This window comes from Haliotis asinina, chromosome 9, assembly GCF_037392515.1.
Source record: "Haliotis asinina isolate JCU_RB_2024 chromosome 9, JCU_Hal_asi_v2, whole genome shotgun sequence".
In the NCBI taxonomy this organism is placed as follows: Eukaryota; Metazoa; Mollusca; class Gastropoda; order Lepetellida; family Haliotidae; genus Haliotis; species Haliotis asinina.
This window is the reverse complement of record NC_090288.1, coordinates 58638335-58665160: the sequence shown is the minus strand read 5'-3', so window position 1 is coordinate 58665160 and position 26826 is coordinate 58638335. Positions and strand designations below refer to the sequence as shown.

The 26826-nt window shown below is 42.2% G+C and overlaps 1 protein-coding gene across 1 annotated transcript in view; it reads right to left on the bottom strand.

Annotated features, from left to right (window-relative positions):
* The window catches only part of LOC137296249 (multiple epidermal growth factor-like domains protein 6), a 289784-nt gene that overhangs the window by 115955 nt on the left and 147003 nt on the right, over positions 1-26826 (bottom strand). Inside the window, exons 13-15 of the mRNA XM_067827995.1 lie at positions 18294-18431; positions 17799-17936; positions 13736-13873 (exon numbers count right to left, since the gene is read on the bottom strand). Of these exons, the coding sequence (XP_067684096.1) occupies positions 13736-13873; positions 17799-17936; positions 18294-18431 (414 nt within the window). The remainder of the gene's footprint in view (positions 1-13735; positions 13874-17798; positions 17937-18293; positions 18432-26826) is intronic.

Here is a 26826-nt window from a genome sequence, read left to right as displayed (position 1 = left end):
CGTCCGAGGTTTAGGAAACATTCATCAGGGGTTATACGAGGTTGTACTGATATATGACTATCGTCAGAGGTTTAGGACATATTCATCAGTGTTGTACAGGAGTGTACTGTTACATGACTATCGTCCAAGGTTTAGGAAACAATCGTCAGGGGTTATACGTGGTTGTACTGATATATGACTATCGTCCGAGGTTTAGGACATATTCATCAGTGTTGTACGGGATTGTACTGTTACATGACAATCGTCAGAGGTTTAGAACATATTCATCAGTGTTGTACGGGATTGTACTGTTACATGACTATCGTCCGAGGTTTAGAACATATTCATCAGTGTTGTACGGGATTGTACTGTTACATGACAATCGTCCGAGGTTTAGGAAACATTCATCAGTGTTGTACGGGATTGTACTGTTACATGACTATCGTCCGAGGTTTAGGAAACATTCATCAGTGTTGTACGGGATTGTACTGTTACATGACTATCGTCCGAGGTTTAGGACACATTCATCAGTGTTGTACGGGATTGTACTGTTACATGACTATCGTCAGAGGTTTAGAACATATTCATCAGTGTTGTACGGGATTGTACTGTTACATGACTATCGTCCGAGGTTTAGGACACATTCATCAGTGTTGTACGGGATTGTACTGTTACATGACTATCGTCCGAGGTTTAGGAAACATTCATCAGGGGTGTACTAGGTTGTACTGATATATGACTATCGTCCGAGGTTTAGGACATATTCATCAGGGGTGTACAGGATTGTACAGTTACATGACTATCCTCAGAGGTTCAGGACACATTCATCAGGGGTTATACGAGGTTGTATGGTTACATGACTATCGTCAGAGGTTCAGGACACATTCATCAGGGGTGTACTAGGTTGTACTGTTATATGACTGTCATCAGCGGTCCAGGATCGGACGCATTGTCATAAATGAGTTAGTGAGCATGGTTGCTTTTAGCAATATTCCAGCAAAAGCACAGCGGGGATACTAGAAATTGGCTCAACGCATTTTACACATGGCTAATCAAACCCGGGTCGTAAGCGTGACGATTTAACCATTTGGCTACCCCACCATCCCGTGTCAAAAACGAAGGCGATCGCTTTCTGAAGGTTAATCAGCAAACAGTATTGGAAATAGTGGAAATAGTGTTTACATCAAAGTAAAGATTTGAGGCAAAACAGTACAAAGAATAACAGACAACCCGATCTTCATGCATCTGGGGCAATCACCACAAATCTAACAATGAACTGTGCACATACGATGTACAGAAATTGACGCATCAGTGACAGAAATGTTGTCTGATGCAGTTTTGATTGTACCTTACGTTCCCTTGTTTCATTTTTGGTGAACACTTCCTATGTGGTTGTAGTGGCCACCACAGGAGGAACGGGAACGCCTGGAACCTTTGGTACCTTCTTTGGAAACTGAGCTTTCTTGAAATACAGAACGTTTTTCCGTTTTTCCTTTATTGCAAATGTATTTATACTTACCTGGATATGTTGGATTTATGACGACATCGGGAGGAGATGCAGCATCCTCAGCGGTCGGCTTCATTCTTCTCCGTCTGTGCAAAGTGATCAAAGTGTTTTCAGATCACATTGTCGTTAGCGTTACTCAACAAAAAGAACCGCAACATGTTCAAGTACAAAACGTACCATTTATAGATGAAAACTTCTTGTTTATTCTTACACCGTTATAAACAATAAACAGGAAGTTGTCATCCATAAAGAAAATGAACAAAAGGACTGTAACATTCCTGTACTGTTGCAGTAGCAATGAATGGCTTTTAGACTCTCGCACAAGGTTGTATTTCAATTTTGACTCACCAACTTTTAGAATGCCAATTAAACAATTACAAACTATACCTATTCCTACAGCAACATAAAATTTAAGACCATGTAACATTCTTTTACTACAGCACTATAACAGCATTAAGACGGTCGTACAAAGTTATATTCCATTTGTGACTCACCAGCTTGTAGAATGTCGAGCAAACAGTTACAAAATATATCCACATCTGCATATATCTTAAGTGAAGTTTTGTAATACAATAAAGTGACATGTTTTGCAATGCAGTGAACTGACGTGTTTTGTAATACAAACAACTCACGTTATATAATACAGGAAACTGACATGTTTTGTAATACAGGAAACTGACATGTTTTGTAATACAGGAAACTGACATGTTTTGTATTACAGGAAATTGACATGTTTTGCAATACAGTGAACTGGCATTTTCGTCAGATATTAAGCTGTGATTATATGCTTTAGCATTTTTGGTCAATGTGTTAATCTTTGCAACACAGCCATGCATAGTGTTGTAAGCTCATAGTCTTGTGTATTCAGGTGTTGTGATACATCTGTTTTGTGAAGTGAACTAAAATTTCAATTACCTCCTCAGGAAATACATCGCAATGATCATCGCCACGAGAAGGACAGCAACAAGCGTGTACGCCACACCTGCACCGACCTGACCAATTAAGTTCGAGGGTTCTGAAATAATACTTTTTCTGTAGATTTACAGTCGTTATTACTCTTGAGGAAGAATCAAACGAATCACACCCTCTGTGGTCTACACACTACTAACGTACACATACGTACATACTCTAGAAAAAGAACCGGACAAATTGCACAATCTCCGCAGTCTACACACAACTAACAAATACATACATAGTCTAGAAGAACAACCAGGCAAGTCATCTGCACATTCTCTATAGTCCATGCACAACTAGGAAATGCGTACCTACTCCGTTAGAACAACCAGACAAGTCATCTGCACATTCCCTATAGCCTAAACATAACCAACCCAACCCAACTAACCAACTCTTGAACAAATACACACTGTTACCAGCTGATTCCGCGAAAGAAAAAAATCAATACTATTTACCTGGCATTGTACACGTCGCACCGACATATTTGGGTCTGCACCCACGGGGACACTCGCCTGTGATAGGGTCACACAACTCCTCGACGCACATTCCACATGTCTCGTTGCAGTTGTGGCCGTAGAAGCCGGTTCCGTTGCAGTCTGAGGAAAATACACATTATGAATCACCAATCATCCCTGATTCATCACAGGTACCACAAACTGGTGGGTTCTGAAAATTCGGACCGAATCGACGTATAAACAAAGCTCAAGAACAATTAAATAGATGTCGCATTACAGTGCAGTGTTGATTTCATTAACTGATCTAATGACAGGGCTGTAGACCTTGATCGTTCCTCGTTCTGAACATCACCCCTACAACTGTATGTGCAATCGTGATGTGACAACCCACCTGTTAAACACTGAAGCCCCTTCCATCCTCTCTCACACCAGGACCCTAGACACACCCCTGTCTCCTTGTCACACACCTGTCCACCCAGACACTGTCCACACTGTTCGCGGCATGCCTTACCGAAGGTACCGTCTGGACATGCTACATGTGAAAAATAAAAGATTGAATTTACACATTCACACTTGTTTTTTTCCAGTCAAGTCAAGGGTAAACAACGTAAAAGATCTAACCTGAAAAAGCAAATGAATTTACGGGTCAAAAATGAAATAAATGACATGTCTGGCTTATGTTGGGTACGCTCCCAAATGTATACTTGCCTGTCTCGTCATCTGTATATAGTGAACAATCCATGTGTTATCGGAGATACTCATCAATTCTGTGGACATCGTGTGCCACTGCAGCAAGGAACTGGATCGGTCAGGTTAACAAAAAGAGTGTTTACTGAATATCAGCACTCGTCTGGTGCAGAAAAGTACATGTGTGTTTCAGTCGATCTAACCATAGCCATTCCAAGATTTGGTCGTCAAATAAGTTGCGAATAAGAATCACGGGTGGCTATCGTGACAAAACATCTCTAGTTGACATAGCTCAGGCTATTTCGAAAATTCATGCCTAAAGTTACACCTTAGAACAAAAAACGAGGTCCAACAGTATTTGGGATTTGAATTTCAAACGAGTATATCGCAACCCGCACGCACGCCAATGGCAGAGGCACCAGAAGCTCACGACTGAATCCCCTCTGCAATTCTGGGGTCACATACATTGCTGAAACCCGCAGACCCCACAATAAAATACTGAAAGAACAACAAATCTGCTATTTCTGAGCTCATCAACAAAATCCAGGACCATGCCATCATTCGGGAATCAAAGACCTAAAACATCAACTACTTGCGTCACAAGACATAGACTTCATTACTATTGTTGTTTCTCATGTACATATATACCAAAGGAACAATTCGACTTATCCGAATGTTCGACTCATCCATCAGCATAGCAATAATGATGAATATAAGGAAATCGATTGGGATCGAGAGATGAGTTCGACACAACAGAGAATTTGTTTCAACTGAGTTTGAGACATTAGGGGTCGACTGTAGGTGTCTGTTTCGTAGTCTTTCACTGAAACACTCTAAACGACTAACTAAATAATAACGAACTTAAAGAATTAAAGAATCACAGGCACACAACAAGGAACCTTACTACACACACTAACTGGCGAAATCCCGTTAAAACTAGGATGACACAAGTTTATCATAAATTTCTGAGCATCGACACAAACAATCTTCTTAAACAAATCTCAAATACAAATATAGCACAAACTGCAAGCGCTTTCTCGCAAAGTAACACTTCTAACCCCGATCTCGCAATGCATAACAAACCTCATTTCTGAACACAATCTAAGAAATCTAAACATAAACACGATCCCATTAAGTATCTTCAGACCTAAACTAACAATTCCTGAAAGAAACACAAATCTCTGCACCGAAATCAATAAACAAACCCAAACATCACAAAAATACCCACAACACCAAGAACCAATACATTTTTACGGCAGATCTAATACCCATGGTAGTAGCACACCATGACATCTCCTCCTCGTTCACCCTCCCTGACATGACACTTGCCTACGTCACATCTCCACGGTGTTCACCCTTCCTGACATAACACTTGCCTACGTCATATCTCCACCGCGTTCACACTCCATTAAAACACTTACCAGCGTCACATCTCACCTTGTTCACTCTCCTTGACATATCGACGTAACATCTCCACCATGTTCTCCCCTTGTGACTTCATGTCATTTACCTACCTTGTTCACCCTTCCTAACAACCTTTACCCTCGTCACATCTCTGTTCACTTCCCTTGATAACACTTACCAACGTAACGTTTCCATCTTATTCATCCTCACCGACCACTCTTACTTGCCTCATATCCCTTAGTAACTGCGCTTACCTTCGTCTCCAGTTTGTTCATCTTTCTTTACTACAGGTTACCTTCGTCACATCTCTGCCCTGTCCATCCATCACGACATCCTTCCTGATCACATGATCCATTAACAGGGCCGCACTTCCCTGCACACCGACCACAAGCCTTAGCACACCCGTCGCCATATCTGCCCTCATCACATTCTGTCAAAAAACGTTTAGTTTTAGTGTCTTAAATCTAAATCTCCTCCAGGACGATCCAGCTAAGCAAATCTCACCATGCATGTAGATTGCATGTATGAAATGCTTTCTACAAATACCATCAGGTAGCATGGGCTGTTATACCTTCCTACCGGGCATTTGGAACTTGTCACGATGCAAACTATCTCGTTTCCATAACAGGTATAGTACAAACAACTTTAAATTGTATATGTGTGGGGGGTAGGCATACCAGCGCACAGAAGCATCTATAAATACCCCATAATATTGTACCAACATTGTTTGAAGCAAAATTACTTTTCTTTAAGAGAAAGTGAAAGATTTGGTTACCTTGGTGACACGTCATCCCTTGCCATCCTTGTTCACATCCATCCGGGCACTCCCCTGACACGTTGTTGCAGTTGGCGTTGTCACGGCAATGGCCACATGTAGAACTGCATTGTTCCCCATAGAAGTAGTCCTCACACACTGCATGACAGACAATTACTTAACATTATGGAGGTAGTACACTCTGACGAAAGTTGGTGTACTACCACAAACTGAGTTCGTGGTCTGATTGTTAAAAGTATATTGTAAATACTATCCTGCAGTATTGGTGCAATTTATTCCTAGCTCCTCACCTTGACAAAACGGTGGTTTGAATCCATGAGCACAAGTTTCACACTCTCCTCCTATTTTGGCACATGGCTGTCCACCCTGACACCTTCCACACCTGCCTGTACAGTTGAAGCCGAAGGTTCCGTCCTGGCACTCTGTGAAAATACACCAGCATGTCCGTGAAGGGACGATAGAATATTACAGGTGCAAATGGTAGGTGATAATCAAAATATACTGACGTTTCTGGTCCGTCGGTTACAGGTTTATGATTTTATCCTTTGGAGTTAGCGTGAAATATCAAAGATATCATTTTGCTTTCTGCAGAATGTTGGTGAATCGCCTGTCAATCCGATGAAGGTCACAAGTGCATATTCATAGTACCTAGTCACGAAAGGTTTTGTACACGAAACTGTCTTCCGTGAATAAAATGCATTTAGTATGAAACTGGCTTCCAAATATTTTAGGTATTTCACCTTTATAGTTATGGTTGCAATTGGTATTGAGTTAAGGACTAAATTTATTTGTCAAGTCGCCTATACACTGGGGTTTGTATGTACCCATTTTCTGAAGTACTGCTAGTCAGTTATGAACTCTTAGATGCGATAACTTCATTAAGAGGCATTTCCGACATTTCGCCCTACTCTTCAAATAACAAATTACCAAATCAGTGTACATCAACTATTGTATAAATTCATTCTGCGTGTTTTAATCACTATTGCTGTGTACATCAACCTACTCTGCTCAAATTACGGATTAGCAATCCAATGTATACCATAAAATAGCAGGGGTTATTCCATTTTGCGAGCATATTACTAGCCAATGCCAATGCATACGAAAAAAGGAGAGAAGAATTGATTTTTAATCAGTTGCTGTTATTAATCACACACTTATGCATCAGTATAATTTGTAATCTAATGAATCGCATTATGTACTGTCGTTCATGAGTAGTCAATCGATGTATTGTATTGTGTGGTATCGATAAACCAGTTAAGTGTCCTCGTACTTGAAGTATGATAGTTCAGGGCAAAAGTGCACTTTGTACACTATACATGGTGGTAGGACAAACTATATTTCTCTTTTAAGGTGCCAAATGTAATACTTTCTCAAGTTCACTATGATTAATATGCTAATTTAACATGCCTTTCTCAGGCCTTTCCCAGTGTCATACACGGGTTGTCTCCCAATAGTTGCCCGTGCTATTAGGTAGACAATTTGAAATTGTCAATACTGTCAGCTAGATTAGAGCGATACCCCGGGTCAGGACCAGTCACTTCCCACTTGCAATCGTCAGAATGTGATTCTTAAAGAAAATATCAATATGAAATGTCGTCCTTGCAATGAATTCACAGAGACTGTCCACCACCTTGTCAGTAAATGCCCTTCCTTGGTACAAACAGTCCCTTCCACACTGATGAGCAGGTGGAAGAGTAGTACCCAAGACAACTCATGCAATGAAGATAAGATAAGATAAGATAAGATAAGATAAGATAAGATAAGATAAGATAAGATAAGATAAGATAAGATAAGATAAGATCGTGTCAAAGAGCAATACAGTTTAGATCCATTGAATCCTTGCTCGTGAACAACGGCGAGCTACGCATATAGACAATCATATTATTATTATGTTTTACATATTAGAATGTAAATGCAGCAGAGAGGGTTCGGGTGACCCTGCCACAGTCAGGCTGGTAAGCCTCATTATCAGCCCAGGGACCTTGTCCCCTCTACACGCAGCCCAGCTTTATCAGAAAGGACAAGATCAGAGTTGTTGCCTGGAATTCGTCTAATGCTGTATATGGTCCCATTCCAGAGAAGTTTGAAAGAATCATTTTCCATGTCACCCTGGACATGCTCAGGGTCGTACCATAGATGGAACTCGGGGTCAAAGTTACAGGCATGGCGAAGAAGGTAGTAAAAGCAGCGAGCCATCCCATCATGTCTTTTCAGATATGCTGTTTGTGCCAAGGAAGGGCATTTACTGACAAGGTGGTGGACAGTCTCTGTGAATTCATTGCAAGGACGACATTTCATATTGATATTTTCTTTAAGAATCACATTCTGACGATTGCAGGTGGGAAGTGACTGGTCCTGAGCAGCAATAGGGAAGCTCACAGATTCACATTTGGGACCAGCCGACTTCATCCAGGATTGGATTGCTGTCCTGTACACACTGCATGTACACACGATGCAATGGCTTCTTAGACAGCTTCTCCACAAAGGACCGAGTCTGAGCAGACTTGTAGAATGACTTCATCAGGTTTATTCCCATCACTGTACTGTCCAGCAGTACATCGCCATCAACAAAATCAACTTCAAATTTCAGATTGTGTTCAACAAACTTGGCATGCTTAAAATAAATTTGGAGTTCCTTGTTTTCATGCGTCTTCACATGCATAATGATTACAAGAGGATCATCCGATAAATAAATATGTGCAAAAGTACGCAATAACAATCTATCATGAAGAGGCTTGACATTAATGAAACTCCTAAATCCAGAAATGATAGGCATATATAAACGATTAAAAAAGGAACGAGGGTGGTGGGCTCTTTCATCAGACATGATCCTTATGGTCAGACGGTCAAGACTGTGGATGTCGTTTTGTACAGTCAGCTACTCCAAAGGAATTGGAAAGGACTGATACAGCAAAAGCTTTGGTGGTTGTGACTTTGTTTCGAGCAATAAGCTCTGAACTCCACATTCTTTAACCGAGATTTATACTCGGTCCGAAGTTTACCTTGCATCTGGGTATTCTGAAGCATTCATGAAGAGATAGGTGTAGGCCTGATCTTCCCCAGAATGCGCAAAAACTAAAATAAATGTGTGTGTGTGTGTGTGTGTGTGTGTGTGTGTGTGTGTGTGTGTGTGTGTGTGTGTGTACAAGTATTTACAAGTATATATACAAATGTGATGATAACGGGTTAAGAGATAAAGCAGATTACAAGTATAATCATGGTAGCCGGTGGAAGCCAGTGATACACAGGGCGTGGGGTATTTTCAAGAAAAACAATGTGATCATAGATTACGGGGATATACACAGAAGCCTGTGAGGCACATACCAAGATTGTTTCTAGAGGAGACAGAAGAATTGATAGATTGAGCTCACTGGAAGCATTGGGGATGAAGAAACCTTGATCGCTGTAAATCTGGGGTCGGTATTGTTTGAAATTGATTCTCTCCCGCTCCGTGATGCTGGTTTTGACGGGTCTGGATGCTTCGCCTATGTATGAGCGCCCACAATTACAGTCCATTTTATAGCTTACACCTTCGGGGTTGGGTTTCATAACTTGTGGGTATTTTCTTCCACTGGCCTGCATGAGGTTGTTGATGGTGGCGGAGGTCGAAAAACTGTGTCTATGCCTGCTTGCTGCTTAAGAAGCCTGCTGATCTGGTATTATAGTTTACTGATGTATGGGATGGAGATCTTCATGGGAGCAGATTAAGATCGAGGAGGATTGGTAGAAGGTAGCGACAGAGTTGCTGTGATAGTCCGGTTCACTAAATAGGGTGGGTAGTTGTTGAGGTTGTCATATACAACTTTGAGGTGGTCATTTCATGAAGATTTGTGGAGCATATGTTCTTTGCCCTTCTGGCTTGGTATAGGGTAGATTCTCGGTATGCAGTTGTCTTGAAGTTGGTTGGAATCGGAGCGGGATACAAGGACGTCTAGGGATGGTATCTGGTTGTTGATTTCTGTCTTCTTGGTGATTTGACTCTGGGTCTAGCAGCCCAGGAGGGTCATCGTTGGGTTACAACACAACAAATGTGTCGTCCACCTTCCGGTACCAGCACATAGGTTGGAAAGGTGATGTGAGAAGGGCTTTCTCTTCTAGGTCTGCCAAACATATTTCAGTGAGGATAGGTGACAGTGGTGAGCCCACAGGTAATCCATGTATCTGTTCATGCATGTCGTCACCCCGTGTGAAGAAAGTGGAGTCAGTACAGGATGAGGTGACATGCTCTTTCAAACTGGTATCTACTTTGGCAAGGAGCTCGATATCATCCATGTAGAGGAGATGAGTAAGAGGTGTTGGGAATCTGTGCTGATGAGGTCAAGGGTGGTAACCCTCCTCCCTAATGAACAGTAAACGCAAAGGATTTAAAGACAGACAAAAAAGCAAAGGACTAAAAGAATCCCCTGAAACATTCCCCTTCTAACTGGAATTGATTCCGAAGTCTCCACCTGTCCTTTTGAGTACATCTCAAAGTTGAGTCGACCAGCAACTCATTAAAGACTTGAGTAAATCAAGAAGTCGCTCAGGGACGTCACTACACTGAGGAGACATCAGAATCCATTCATGAGGGACTGTGTCACGCGGTGGTACGTTTTAGCCTCTTCCAAAATCATTTTCTGTACAAGAACTTGATCTTTGCATCCCCAACATCCCTTTCTCGCACCCTTCTGCTCTCTATAAATTACTTCATTAGATGTATGATGACACGAGATTAGTCAAACATTGTGTAAATATTTTGTATTGCGTGTTTAGACATGTTTTCCAAAACCTTTCACATTTGTGGGAGGTCGCTTATCTTCCTCACCACCACCGTCTGTTTTCAGTTGCCTGTTTTTCTTTGTTTCTAAAAGGTTTAGTCTGTTCGATAAACTTATTTAGGAATGAGATTAGATAGGCACTCATTTGTAAAGTTGTTTGTATAAGGATGCGTGTAACTAATGGGAGGATACACGCCCCCAGTAAAGCACTGATAAAGCACAGTCGGCGCCTTTGATCTTGAAGCAAATCTTCTTAGTACTGTTAGTTACAGTCCTTAATGTTTAGTGTGTATACCCATATTCCAGAACAATTATTCACTGGATATACTAAACATAAATAATATGACATCGCAGTCGGATATTAAATATACTTTATAATTTATTTCCCCTCCATGCCTCACTGAACTTTGCAACCTACACAGCCTACGTGTACAGTAAATGTGTCTGACAGTTGGTGGTAATCTCAATGACCACGGTACTCACGTGTATGACAGTCCAGTCCCGTCCACCCGTCTTCACATCCAGAGTCACACTGACCTGTCCTCTTGTCACACACTTCATATGTGTCCTTGCATCTACACTCCCTGTCACACTGGTCCCTGAACCAGAAGTCACTGCACTCTGGAACATCACACAGCAGTCAACAGTCCACGCCAGTAGATTTGGCACCATGAAGGCTACTTTCCAAGTTTTTTTATACCAAAAACAGTATAACAGAGTTACAGGTTCGTGTGTATTTGAAAATATATTCAACTATTCTACAATGGTACATAGAGATTACTAAACGAGTGTCTGTCAGATACCATTTATCTTACAACGAGTTGTTCCAAAACGTATCTAACGAGCGAAAGCGAGTTGTAAGATAACTGGTATCTGACAGACACGAGTACAGTAATCTGTTTCTTACACACCTAAAATCTTACTACTTTGGATCAACTCGATGAATGTTTCGCCCTTTCTCTAACTGTAGTGGTGCATTGATACATAACGCATCGTCATGAAAGAGTGACGTCACTGGGCAGACTACTGACTCCATATACATTTGTAACCCTCCACAAGAAAGAATCAGTCATACTTGTGCATTTTAAGGCATCAGCGATTACGCAAACAAGAAAACATCTAACAACTTTCATTAAACACTTAAAGACCATGACTTTGTAACTGTAAGTGGTTCTCTCCCCAGTGAAATTACATTTCAACATGTGCTAGGTTACGCTCATTCAATTTGTACATAGTCGACATCGAGGAATAGTTTGGATTTCTTCGCAAAAGGGGGGACTTGCACTTCCGCAAAAGTTCATGTTGAATGTCCCACCATACACCGGAGCTGAAAATATTGAGGAAAGTTTGTCATTCAACGTAACCTTGTGCTGGACTGTGACACTGCGGAGGTTACGTTCACATTTCAAGGGAAACTAGATCTACTCTTCGTTGAAACGGACTGCTTGCTTTCCCGGCGCTCGACATTACCACTAAGGATGTCACTGATGTTTCGCTGTTGGGAGCTTGAAATTGGACTGCAGTTATTTACACCTTGTAGGTTACGGTGACCTGATATCTGCATAATATGAGTTGGAGGAATGTTTTCATCGGAGAGTGTTTGGACAAGGGATTTTCTAGCTGAATGGTTTGTGAAATTCGATTTTCGAAACCAACACTTTTGGACATTCTTTTCATTATTGAACTCAGTTTATTAATACCGACGTGTTGTCGTTTAAACCAGGGGAATTTGCAAGATGGTTCCTTGCTGTTAGTGGCAATGTAGTATCTGGACCAGAGTACCCTGCAGGACGGAGGCTCGAGTACAGCTTGTACACGGATACTGGACAACGCTCACCATTAGTTGCCCATGCTTTGGGCTGAATTTTACGGATACCTAAAGGATCATCCCCTTGGCATGTTTTGGACTGCCTCTCTGTGAATTCAAGATATTCTCTACCGCGGGAGTCAGTTTTAAGTACAACATCACCCCATGTGTGGTTTGACACTACGGATTCCAAAATGAGTGGTGTTGTTCCGCCACCTGGTGTTCAAAATGGATTCGGGATGGTGAGGACCAAGTTGTTTTGTTTCATACAGCTTGTTGATGTCATCAGAGGTGAGCGATTCAGCACGGCGAGGTAGGTGACCCATTCCATCACTTTTTAGAACGTTTTGTTTAGTTTTGATGACTTTTCGAATTCACGATCATTGATGAGTGATGAACAGTAGTGTTTTGACTTAAGGTACCTGTCAATGCTGGACAACATTCCACGAACCGTTGATGGTTCATAATTGCTACCATCTTCCTTTCTGAGGGAAATAAAAATGTACACAAAATGTCACAAAGTTCTGTTGGTTGAATGGACGCGATAGGACGCGTGTCGCCATTTGCAATCATGAACCCTTGCAACCGCCTCATGTTGTACATTGTTGTACGTTGTGTGTTTCTGTTCTGATTGTCTTGAACGAATTTGTCAATTTGCGAATGATCATAAAGTAGGGAAATCGATCTCCCCAGATACTGGCACTGACGTTACCGTGTCAGGTATTTTCGCAAGACGATACCTTGAAACCTGTCGCATCTCTCCTGCATAAGTTCTAATGTAGTTACAATGCAATCACACAATTAAGGTAGGCGACAGCTATACAGATTTTTAAAGTATTGGACACGAGTAACAGGTCTGCATTCGGTTAAAGCACGAGAAACTTATCAATGAAGTTTTATCAGGAAAGTAGTCCGTCATAACTTGACCTTAGGTCATCGCAATGGAGAAGCCAATCACGGGATTGGAAATCGATCTCACACATATGTGTGATACCAGTTATCTCACATGGGTTTCTCACCCACGAGTGTGTAAGAAAAAATGTAAAGGGTCAAAAGGAAATATTTGTCTCATATATACATCTAATTTGTGGATGTGGAGTTTGTAGATAAAAGAGAGATAATCAGTCATGGAAAATACATTTGTATGGTATCATAAGTTATGTTAAGTGGCGACTGTGCGTGTTTTCGCCAGTTAGCCTGTTTTTACAGAAATACCAAGTGCTGTCGTGGTCCAATTTGAACCAAAGTCGACTGTGTCAGTGGAACCGTTTTCGGCCGGAACCTCTCTTGTTGTTTGCATCTAGTCTACATTGTACTATTCTACACTGAAAATATAGTTCATACCGATTAGTTATAGGGCGTGTTAGTTCTACAGCCATGTATTTGCACCATAGAAACCTTGATACAAACCTTTACACAATGTTCCATTCCAGTTGTCCTGACAGCCAGTTATACAATGCCCATCTACCTTGTGGCAGCTCTGACCTCGCCCAGCACAATGTCCACACGTCTCTATACAGCCAGAACCATAGTGTCCCTCAGGACAAGCTGTAACGACATTGCATAGGATGAGCCATTTGGCTGAGAGCACGGTTACATGGAAACATGGATACTCTGTCACAAAAAAGATAATAAATTTCATCTTTAACACACCTTAATCAATATGTTCGACGAAATATACCCGTTATGGTTTAGTGTCTAGTTCATCACTTTTGATAATAATAAAAACCAAACGAATCCGGCAATTAATATAGGCGAATACTGTCTTTGCTGCCATAGAAACTGCATTAATACACATTTGTACTGCCGTGGAATCGTGGAATTTCTTCTGCTGCTATGCTTTATACAGTCGTGACCATACCTTTGTAAACAGAATTAATTTTAGATCACAACTGTTAACTGCATAAACATTTCGTTGTTGTCAGTGTTATCTCTCTGAACTCGTCTTATGACAAAAATCTCTGGGGAAGAAATTGTTTCAACGTGGAAATCTTCACCTTACAAAATGAAGGTGCTGCACTACAAGTACGAAAGAATCGACCAACACTGATTCTTCATCATTTACTGTTATTCCTCACACATTTGCACATCAATATCACTTGTAATCTAAGAAATCCTATGTACTCTGATTCATGATTTGTAAATCAATTTTTCATCGTGTCGTGTTGGACTACCAGTATATATATATATTGGTATTTAATGTGTAGTCTGTATACCCATATCAATAAAGGAAAATGAAACAAATTTTAAACCAAGCAGTACAACAATATGACGTCACACCGCCGCTCATTCTATTCCAAAATATATAACGTCATAGTTAGGATTAAAGACACCATTAACACTTTCTGTGTAACTTAAACACGACGCATATTGTCAAGCTGTGTTTTCAATGTATCTGTAGGATTAATGGATGTCGTTTTATATGATCACTGGACACAAGCTGTTAACACTCAGCAGCTTTATGCATATCAAAATAGTATACTTACGCACATGTTAAGTCCTGACCGTGTGTTTCACAGCTACTTATTAAGCAACTACTTAATGGATACACTAAAATTAAACTGGAGTCCGCATATTAATAATACACCATTTCAACCCAGTAGATATGACCTCATAGTCACTACATTCGGTGGAACCTTTTTCCTAAGTTCATTTCTGTCCTTGAAATATTCTATGTCCTGAATTAGTAAGCGTCACCTCATTCCAACCTGCAACTTTCTTGTTTGTAACCTAAACAACATGCGTGTATAATAGTTGGGTCTAACAGTTGGCGGTGATGTCAATGACCACGGTACTCACGTGTATGACAGTCCAGTCCTGTCCACCCGTCTTCACATCCAGAGTCACACTGACCTGTCCTCTTGTCACACACTTCCTGTCTGTCCTTGCATCTACACTCCCTGTCACACTGGTCACCAAACCTGTGGTCACTGCACTCTGGAACATCACACACCAGCTAAAAAGTCTGCCTTTTAGCCTCAGGAAGGTGGTGTTTCACGTGTCCAACCCAAATATCATTACGAAAGAGTTACAGGTTCGTGTGTATTGCCAAATATTTGTTTAATGGACATTCTAGAAGTTGGTGAGTCAGAAATGAAACATACAGCTTTAAGGATTGCAAATTGTTGTTTATTAGGTTGAGTGACGTTTCGATGTAGATTCTGACAGCGTTATCAAGCTAAATGTGAATACAATGTGTATATGGTGATTCATATATAGGTGAAACCTTCCGACCCGTTGACACTCGCATAAAAGAACATAAAACCTCTACAGCCAAGGCAGACAGCAAATAAACCCTCACAAACCATCAACAAAAATTCCCCACGCATCGAATCAAGTTTGAAGGATTCGAAGTCCTGTCACCCAAACTCCAGGACTTCACAAAAAGGAAATTGTTGCCAACAACAGTCGCTGCCACAAGAGTTTTAACGGTTATTGACAATAAGTGATGTTGAAATTGTGATCCACCTTTGTAGATTAAGTTATTAAGTGAAATTTCATAAAATGACTGAATTATATTGGTTGTTGTTACACAAAATGACACGAAATGATTACACCTCTTAGTCATTCATGAAAATGACTGATTTCACAATCTGGCAGTAACATATACACATCTAATTTGTTTTAGATTAAATAAAGTATACTTTTTTCGCAGCTCCTTACCTTGACAAAACGGTGGCTTCAATCCCCGAGCACATGTTTGACACTCTCCTCCTATTTTGTCACATGGCTGTCCACCTTGACACCTCCCACATTGGCCTGTACAGTTGAAGCCGTAGGTCCCGTCCTGGCATGCTGAAAAATTACATCAGCATATCCGTGGAGGAAGAAGCATTTAGTATAAAACAGTTTCAAATACATTAAGGTATTTCACCAGTGCTTGGTAATGCTAGGTACTCCTTTAACTGACCAAGTATATTTTGTGAAGACGCCTTTGAATTAATGTTTGTATATACATTTACCCATTTTCTGAAATAATCATAATCCATTGTCATCTCTTCATTCGATGTGATGTCAGTGTCATAAAGTTAGAGTGACAGGTTAGTGACTGACGCCATTGAACCTTAAGTATACTTGAAGGTGTATGTAGGTATTTCATGAATGGAATCAATCTTCCATTATTAATTATTGATTCAAAAGTTGATTACACACACGCGCACGCGCGCGCGAGGACACACACATATATACACACACACAGTATTTGGAGTTCAGTGTATATACCTGTGAAACCTACACAACATACGTGTATAATAAATGGGCCTGACCACAATGACCACGCTACTCACGTGTATGACAGTTCAGTCCTGTCCACCCGTCTTCACATCCAGAGTCACACTGACCTGTCCTCTTGTCACACACGTCAGACATGTCCTTACATCTACACTCCTTGTCACACTGGTCACCGAACCTGTGGTCACTGCACTCTGGAACATCACACAAGAGTTTTCATAATACTTTCTGTTTATCCCATGATTGGATGTCTACATGAAGAATCATCCAATCAACGTAGCCACAATGTAAATGGTAAATCTGTCACGACATATACCATTTTATTTTCATTATGACAGATGAAAAGGGAGGCACAGTCAATTATTTCCGCGCGTTATTTTGTTGACAGTGGAGACCAGGTTTCTATGTGATAACTGGTGTAGTACCGCCGTCAAATGTGCCAATGCGTCGTTTGGGCCGTACGTACCTTGGATCGAATGACTTCTAGCAGGCTGGTTACAGCCTTACAAGAGCAACAAGACAGCGATTTGAAAAGTAAGATCTCGGTGCCTGCATGTAAACACTGAATCCGTGCCAGTTTTCAACGCCATTCCTGATTCAGGAACGGATGCCGATCTCCTTGACCATGAAGGTATTCATCATTGTCAATATTCTGAAAGGTCGGTTACTGACACATTTTAGTGCTTGGGATTGTTGCTGCTGCTGAGGATTATTTCAGATATAGTTGTGATACTGATCCGAACTTGTTACTTGTTAAACACTGGTTTGCAGATTATCGTTTGCGCATGTGTGGTGATATGCTACATGAACAATTTACAGAGGAACCTGTCAAAACCGGCATCTGTCCTATCCGGCAAGGTGTCAACACCAGCATAAAATCTCAGTCAGGTCTGTGGCTTGAACATTTATCATCGGGACGTTGTCTAAACTGGATTATTTCCCCAGTCCCGATGAGTGCCTGTTTAACCAGCTTCCACTGTATATATGTGCAGTCAGATTTACTGGTTAAGCATCACCTCTACTCAACAATACACTCGGTAATATAACATGGTACCCGGCTACAGATACTAGTATGAGCACCGTTGCAGAACGACTTACTTACTAGTGTGCGAGTTCAGCAATAGCAAAGGCATGTGTTCATGAATTACTATTAAACATATGTTTACAAATAGGTAAACGCACCCTGGCCAAGGATCATGAAAAAATCACTGGTGGAAAGATACGCATAAATCTTACTACAAACCTTTACACAATGTTCCATTCCAGTTGTCCTGACAGCCAAGTGTACAGTTCCCGTCTATCTCATAGCAGTTCTGATCTCCCCCAGCACAATGTCCACACGTCTCCACACAGCCAGAACCATAGCGTCCCCGAGGACAAGCTGTAACGGTATTTGTAGCATCTTGTTTTGAGGTTTTGTCCTCAAATAAGAAACCTCAGAATTGATTGTGACTAAATCATGATAGAATATAGGCTATTTGTTTCAAAAGTAAAGCAGAAAGCACATGCTTATAGAAGATATTTGGTAGAACGTGTTCCTGCATCCTGTCAGTCATGAGTATAATTTATGTTCTTTAAAGAAATTGTATAGGGTGGACTATTTGTTGAGATCATGATGAAATGAAAACGTACTGTATCACAATACAAGGTAACTAATTTCATCTCTCATACGTCCTATTTAATATGTTTGACAAAGTACACCGGTTATTGGCTGGTGTCCAGGTCATCATGGACTTACTTTCCTGACATCCCATCCCAGTGTATCCATCCTGACATCCACTCTCACAGTGTCCAGTGGTTTTGTCGCACACCTCAGATGTGTTGCTACAGTAGCACCAGGAAGTGCAGCCAGGCCCGAAGCGTCCGTCATCACACACTAGGTTTCACAGAAAACAAATGCGTTTCCTAAAATACATACACCGACAGTATGTCCATGCCAACATTACCTCTGTGTCACCCGTCTACTTAAAGACTTACTTAAACACTCTACGTATTGTCAGTAATGACAACCTGTTATCCATTAGGAGGTCCGAGTGTTGTTTTCATCAACGGTTCACATCCTTCGAAACATTTTCTTAATACGGAAACATTGGTAAGTGTCATAAATGCTTATTTCCTATATGCCTTTCAAATCACCATTACTTCTACGATTCAAACATTATATTCCAGTGAAACGTGTGAACCGTTAATCTTGGTAACGAAGTCAATGTGGCTTTCATGTGTAAGGAAATGGACCGGGATACTGAGCAGACAGTGGCTGATTGTTAACATTGAGTTTCATATGAGTTACTGATCAGTATGCCTCTCTTTATTCTGTGGTACAGTTTTACACCCGAGGTATTCACAAAGTTACAAGGATACAACAGATCATACGGATACTCTCACATTTCTTAGTCTCACAAGTAGTGAAGGTGATGCTGTCATTGTCTATAAGGGTTCAGAATTTGAGAGTATCGAATGTAGGGGGCGTTGGGATCTGATTTGGACTCACACTGCATAGCTTATCATCTTTGCAATGTTAGCCATTATTCCATTCGCGATATTCGAAGATTCCGCAGACTGGATTAGTTTAAGGTAAAATATTTTTATGAAGGTCATTCAAAGACCACATTACCCATCCTCTTTGCTAGGGCCAGCCATTGTGAAACGTGAACTCAGGGACCTTAACCATAACCCTGGTGTTGAACACACATGCATGTTCCCGTGTCAGTATTTCCATACAACAACATCAACACCGTGCCAACAAGCATCATGACAATGTCAAGACCCGTGTTTGGTTAGTTATTCTTTGCAATGAAGGGAAAGTATAAGGATAAATCTTTGTTACAATAACACAATAATTATTATGTGATTCATAAAGTACACATCAAACATAATGCAAAATCTATTGGAAATAACACACTTAAAGCATTTCTCCCAACATGAGATCGCCTCGTCCCGAACTGAAAGATCGGGTGGTAAAGCTTGCCGACGCGTTGACACGTCATAGTATCCCAAGTTTGTAGTTCGATGTTCATGCTGATAATCACCGGACTGTTTGGTCCAGATTCGATTGTTTACTAACTGGAATACCTGTAATACTGCTGAATGTGGCGTTAAAAACCTACCAACCAACCAAGGATATATTTATGGATAAAATACAGACGTGGATCAAATACTTCGAAAACTAAATTTCGTAAAGTTGGTTTTATGGATTTGTAATATGATCTCCATCACATTTGCCACGTCCTTCCATATATACATGTTTAATACGTGGTTGTCCTGAGATATCCTTGAGCTCGTTTGTGACTTCCAGGACGTTTTTCCCTTGTGGGAGAACCAACATGGAAACATTCATATCCATTTTTTGTTAGCTTTAAAATCTCCAAACCCATGCTACTACTCGAGTAGTATAGGGAATGGGGGTTCTGGCTCACTTTCACAAAATGTCTCTACAAAGCCTTATTTACTAAATAAGGCTTTGGTTGGGTCATTAGCTCTTGCTACTATTACCCCTACTACAAAAAAGTTGGCGGTAATTACTGTGCCTTGGTAGGAGGTAACACTGTGCCGTACGGTACGATCAATAATTCTTCTCTTACAAATCCCCTACCCGGCCCATCCCTCAAGTAGTATAAGTTAGGTTCGTCGGGTTTCATATCCACTTTATCTATGTTGTAAGTTTTGACTGACCATATAGGATCGGTGGCTCGCTTACGGCTATCGCCCTCGTGTTCCCCCGGCTGGTATAGATACCTCACTAGGGCCCTATCTGGTATCTGTTTCTCCTTCCCACGCGATGGAGCGGCCGACTCTGCAACTATTGATTTTAGTTTGATAGCGTCTGCCGGTTTCTTACCGGTGAGACGGGTGACTTCATGGTTGATTGCCGACACCACCTTGGGTAACCTCGTGACCCATTCAGTCGATCGTTTTCCAGGGGTGGCCATCTCCCTAGCATATTGATAACCGAACAAGCGCTCAGCCAAAGTCCTATTAAATCTCTCAACTATGGCTTGGCTGCGATGGGCTCCGGCCGTGCCACGCCTGATCTTTGTATCGTGTTTGGCTAGCAGTTGTGACACGGCACCCATGAACTCCCGTCCGGGGTCAACTTGCAGCTCTGTTGGCCACGTCAGCGGGCTGCGTTTGTATATGCGTTCGAATCCTCTGGCTACCTGAGCCGAATCTTTCGTGGTCAAGGGTTCGGCTTCCTTGTAACGACTGGCTACATCCACTACGGTTAAGGCATACTTGTACCTCTTGTCGTGGGGTAGGAACAGTAGGTCTGCCTGGTGAATGCTATTAGGTATGTTAATACCGAACCTCCTTCTAGGCACGTAGCGTGGTGCCGGTAAATAGATCTGCCACAGGGCTTGTTTTTCAAGCCACGCTTTGGCTTCCTCCGTGGATACTCGCGCTAGTTTAGCTAGCTTATCTACTGCGCTAGCTCCTTTCCAGTACCCACGCGGGCTGTAGTAAATAGCCTCAAATTTTTTCATGTCCATACGCGTATGTGTTTATACCATCAATAGCTATCCAACGTTTCGTGTCCATAGGCGATAGGGACGTCTTGTTTATAGTCAGTCCGTATATCTTATGCCCATCACTTCTAAGTGTGTTCATTTTATGTCTAAAGGTACGGGTCTTGAACAGGGCTTCCTTGAATCTGGCGTGTTTGATGTGTTGTTTCACCACATACTTCTTAACCCCCTTAGCCTTCCGGATCTCACTATTGTCGGCTTTCAGTATGGAGTACATCTTAGGTCTCAAACCTATGTACTCGGCTATGGGCGTGCCAGCACACTCGTCCTTCATCTTACCTAGGACCTTTTTATTTACTGTACTGTGTAGGGTATGGGTCTTAGGGTAGTCGCTGGTGTCGTATAAATCGAGGTGTTTTTTCATGTCCTCGTACACGTCCTCGGTTCGAATCTCCATCAGCAGGGAATCCGTGTCAGTGTACAGTACTTCACACCTGTCGCCGTACTGTTTCTTGAGCTCGTTGTAGTAAAAGTCGTACATCAGGTGTTTGGATAAATCGAGGATGCTCATCCCCACGTAAACAGGCCGGTTGAATTTTATGTGGCTTTTCTTCATGTGTAGGGCAACCAGGTTGTCTGTGAATATCTTACTACGGTTGAATGCCGGATTGGCTATCAATTTCCTGAGCTTGTCTTCCTCACTAGATCTAACCAGCTTCACGGTCACGCGTTTCCTCAGGTTCTCCATAGTCTTACCAAACACCGAGTTGTTCATGAGCTTGTAGAGATTTTTCTCAAAATCACTGGTGGCTTTTTTTCGTAGGTCTGTGTTCATTCTGATGTAGGGCTCCATCCATGGGCTCTGGTCGAACATGAGCACCCTGTGTATTTTGGTCAGCCTCATACCCAACGACAGGTACAGCTGTAGGTTGCGATAGTGAACGATGTACTTGGTCTTATTCATTAAGTTAGGCACGAGTTTTTCAACGTCTGTCACACGACCACCTGACAAGTTATGTTGGTACTCAGACATCCAGTCTGTGTTAACCCTCATACGTTCGGGTGCAAGGGGATAGCTGTTGTGCGATGTGTGTAATTCCTTGGGATACTCTAAGTCAACTTCGAGGATATACCCTTTGTTCGAATCTGGTGCAACCCCCATAACATCAACGTGGGGTACCCATTCGAATCCCCCTGTAGGTAGATACTGACTCATGGCCCAGCCGTACAGGTTGTTTGCGTCGAGGTATAGAATGTGATTGGTTGGTTTGTTAGGATCGTAACCTTTCACGTATTGATTATTTGCTTTCGCGTATCGTTTGGATGCCATGGAAATCCCACCTCGCAAGCCTTTCTCAATGAATAGGTGCATGTCGTAATCTGTGAGCAATTCCAAATTAACTCCGGTCTTTTTAAGCAAGGCGTCCCACGACAGACCTGGGCTGGTGTAATACCATGCGGGGTCGAGTTTATACTGCTTTAAACAGGTCCGCCGAAACGTTTCAAACACGTCGGCTAACAGCAGTACATCTGTCCTCAAGTACAGGTCGTGATAATCACCCAGGTTCTTACAACCCAGTTTATTCCATACGTTAGTCGCGTGCGAGTAATCATCTCGTGAGACGGACGCCTCATTCAGCTTGCTATAAAAGCAGTCAATAGGGGGTAGTCTGGTCTCGGTGAACTTGGCCCAACTATCTATGTACTCATAGGGGTACACACCCTTCCTCATAAGCAGGAGTCTAGTCTCGGCGTCTGTGTATCGATCGGTGATAGGGAAGGTATTGTTGGCCTTGACCAGACTGTCGAGTGACGACAGGAGGAACTGAAACGAGTCAATGAACCTAAGTCCGTTTAAGCTGAAGGAGATGTATCTCTCCATGTTGTTGGGGATGCACGTTATATTACCATCGATTTTCGCGATGGCCTGCATGATCAAGTGTGAGTCGTACCCTCTCAAGTTGTGAAAGACAACGGGGATGTTTATTGTCTTAGGGTTGATTTTAAGCTTGAGGTTGCACGCGTTGTGAGCGGCGCCTCTATACTTACCAGTTATGTGACAGTGATCTCTCACCGAATCACCGTTAAGTGGTGATTCACACACGTGACAGTTAGTGCTACTAGCGTGAGCTAGCCTGTCGGCTCGGGTCATACGCATGGGAGCGATTCTATACAATGCATTCCTAATAATTTTTTCTTCCTCCTGCAAACACTTTAGAAACCTTTCAGCCGCGTCAGGCCCCCTATACACTACCGGAGCTTTCGTTTCCCCGTCACAACGGACGACAATGTATCCAAACGAACAGGCTTTATGCTCTTGTGTCTTGTGGGTGAAGCTACCCCCACTAGGGGGTGTGGGGGAATCCCCACCCACAACTAAGGCTTCGAAGTCGGCGTATATAATATAAGGTACAGACATTTGGTTCTTGTGGTTACTGAATTTTAGGATATTTTCACCTTCCTTAGGCATGTCGACTCGTATGGCCGTCTGCCCCACACCTTGACAATCATCCCGGTGGGATTCTAATAAATCAGCTCGACTGAAACCGTGTAGGCATCGTTCACAGAAGTGGGTCTTTTCTCTGTGTGCCGATTGGTCGTGCAACAACCGGCTGAGATGTTTTATCCATGTGTAGTGATACTTTTCACCTCGCTGGATCATGAATATATTGATAACTTGACGATCCTTCACCGGGCTGACCCTGTGTACTATTGTTGTGTTGCCTTCGTGCCCAAAGACATTTATAGCCAGATTGTTCTGTTTTTCTACTTTAGTGATCTGGGATATTGGGGTGGGTTCATCTATACCATCCCAATTAAGCCCATCATCTTGGGGATAGCTAGAAAGCCTATCTGAATTCTTGCCAGCTGGAAATAAGGCTGACCTGATAGCTAACCTAAGGCAATCGTTTCCTCTATTCTTAACGTTTACTATGGCATGTTTGTTCCTATAGTAGGGAGGCAAGGCTAGGTATGACCCGCCTCTGAACGGCACGTAGTTAGCTATGTCTAGATAGACATTATCGATTTTATCTACAGCCCACCCGGACCCCAAGTGTGTGTAGCGTTCTAGGTATTCTCGTATCTGCTGAAAACTTGTATCGATTGATGCGTCAATGGTCTCTGCATGTGTGACGACCTCTTGTTGACCTCGGAAGTAAGGCTGAACATACTCAGTGGTACTCCCAACCTGCTTATCGAGCGACATTTTCACTGTGATCTGAAACTTGATACTTCCTAGGTTATTTAGTTCCTGGTTGACCTTATCAGCTATCAGAGGCTTGATATCTGTAATGTCTATGTTTCTATCAACGTGCATGCGCCAACCTCTCAAATAGTTACCTACAGCGCGCTCAGTGCGCACGAACTGTAGGTCAATAGCTGTATTCTGTCGTAATAATTCTACAAGCTGTGGTTTTCTCATACGGGAATACCCGCCTAAACCCAAATCGTGTGCCTCGGCTTTCAGTTGTTTTACAGTGGGAGGTTTTGCTACGGGGGCATGTGATAACAATGCAGTTAACCCGGCTCTCCCCAGGTTTGAATAACCCGTGTGCCCAAGCTGTTTCGCTTGAGCTTTTAATTGTTTTACCGTAGGAGGGGCTTCTAAACCTAGTAATCTCAACAATGCTGACTTCCGCATTCTAGAATACCCGATAACACCTCTCTGTTTTGCGACCCTCTTGAGCTCGCTTACAGTAGACATCGTGTTTACACCTAAGAGAACTAATGTCTAATTGGTTCACAGTAACCTTATTAAAAAATATTTCAATCCAGAAGAGGCCAAACTCGGGCAGCCGGGTCCAATTCTAGTAATTCTGTCAAATCGTCCCACGTACCTGGTAAAATATATAGTGTGGCTGTTTCAATCCAGCACTCGCCTTGGTTATAGTATTCACTTAGACTTGAAAAACGTTCTATATGGTATTGAGTCGCGATATCCCGCTCCCATTCGAAGGGGTGAGTATACTTAAAACCCTCTTTAATCCATACCACGTCCAATATTATCTTAAATCTGAAGCTTCCCCATAAAGCCAGTTCATATTTGAATATGTTTTTAATCACACTTTCCGCAGACATAGCTATACGTAGGTGTGTATAATCTCTAATTGGTTCACAGTAAGGGGAGGTAACTCTTAAGTGGCTATCTTGAGCAGTCGCCTACGTTCTTTTATGTAGTCTTTTTTATTCTCGTATATGAGTTGATGTCTGACTACGTTCGCTCCGTGAGCTTTACATAAACAGTAGTGCCCTTTAACCCCGATACCACACACAGAACACGTGTAGTTAGGACTTCCCATATGGAAACAACAGAACCCCTGATTCCTGCATTTCCTACCACAGGCCTCGGTCTTCCCCATAAGTATGTATTCGCATCGGTATGGAGCGGGTCTCATGTTTACTTATAAAGGTATTTTAGTTTAATTGCTTCGCAACCAACGCAGTAGCTGCTATACCCAACACTATGAAGCCCAGTTCACGATTCATTTGTCCCTTGGATGGTGTGTAGTACTGAGCGAGTGTGGGTTTATTGAGCGGTTCCAATTGTTTACCAGTTAGTAGATAGTATTCTTTCATTGCTTCATCGACATCGTAGAATGTTTTAATGGCATGGTTTTCACGCTTGAGTTGTTCGTTAATAAAATCGATCCTCTGGAGGCGTTTTTTAACGTACTCGTCCTGTGCTCTTTGTAATTTCTCAGTAGCGAGATCGTGTCGCTTCCTTTCTTCCTGTATTTCAGCTGCGTGATCATCTCGTAGTTTCGAGAAGAGGAAATTACTCCCGGAAAATGCCAGGGCATTCACTAACGCCCCACCGACCATCATAGCTATCGTGGCCATCCCTATATTTATTTCATTATATTATCAGGTATTATTCCTTGTTTTACTAGGATGTCTTTTGTGGCCATCGCCATACCAAGATTCATTATGAGCATACCCATATCCTGCAGGTTGAAATCTAGCTTGATAGTTGGTTGTTTAAGCACCATTTTAGTCAACCGAGCGTACCCTACTGCTAGACTGGCGACCACTGTGGCGTGGTATGCGTCGTTGACGAACGTTTTCCCCTCAGACATTATGTATATGATATAAAATATTTTAAATTATAACATGATATGCGGGTCGACGGTGGGGGTACCCCCCACACCCCCAACAGTGGGGGTTACCACCTCAGGTACCACCTCACGGTGAGGGTTTCCCTCACGTGTATATAACCACGAGATAGCCAAGGCAGCAGTTACACCTACAGCCAACAACAGTCGGGTTGGGTTGGTCACTTTATGTTGGTTACACCACCGTTTTTTACCGGCAGCTACTCTCTTAGGATTCTTCTGTCTGGTTACTGTTGAAGTGGTCTCCACCGTCACCTCGGGACTCACTGGTTCCGTCACCTCGGGACTCACTGTTTGGGGTGTGGGGGGTACCCCCACTGGGGTTTCCTGTGCAGCATCCATCTATACTATTATTATTATTCTTTCTCTCAAATTGGCAATGTTTTGCCGTGATAATCGCCGCCGTCACTGGAGCCAACAACATACCATATTTGTGGTACAGCCCGCAGCTGATAGAGCTCACGGCGTGTTCGATAAAAGGGTCTTTCTCGAGGTCCTCCCACAGGTAAAGTCGGCGCTCTGGTGGAATGGGAAGGAATTGTGATACAATACCGGTGTATATCTGGGTCATAGCCGATCCTATTGTTTTTGTCATTTCTGCTCCGAGCCGGGACTCGTATCTAGCGTACAGCTTATCGATTTCTTCGGCTGACATTTTGTTAATTTTATCCGGAGTGTAGTCTCCAAAGTAATG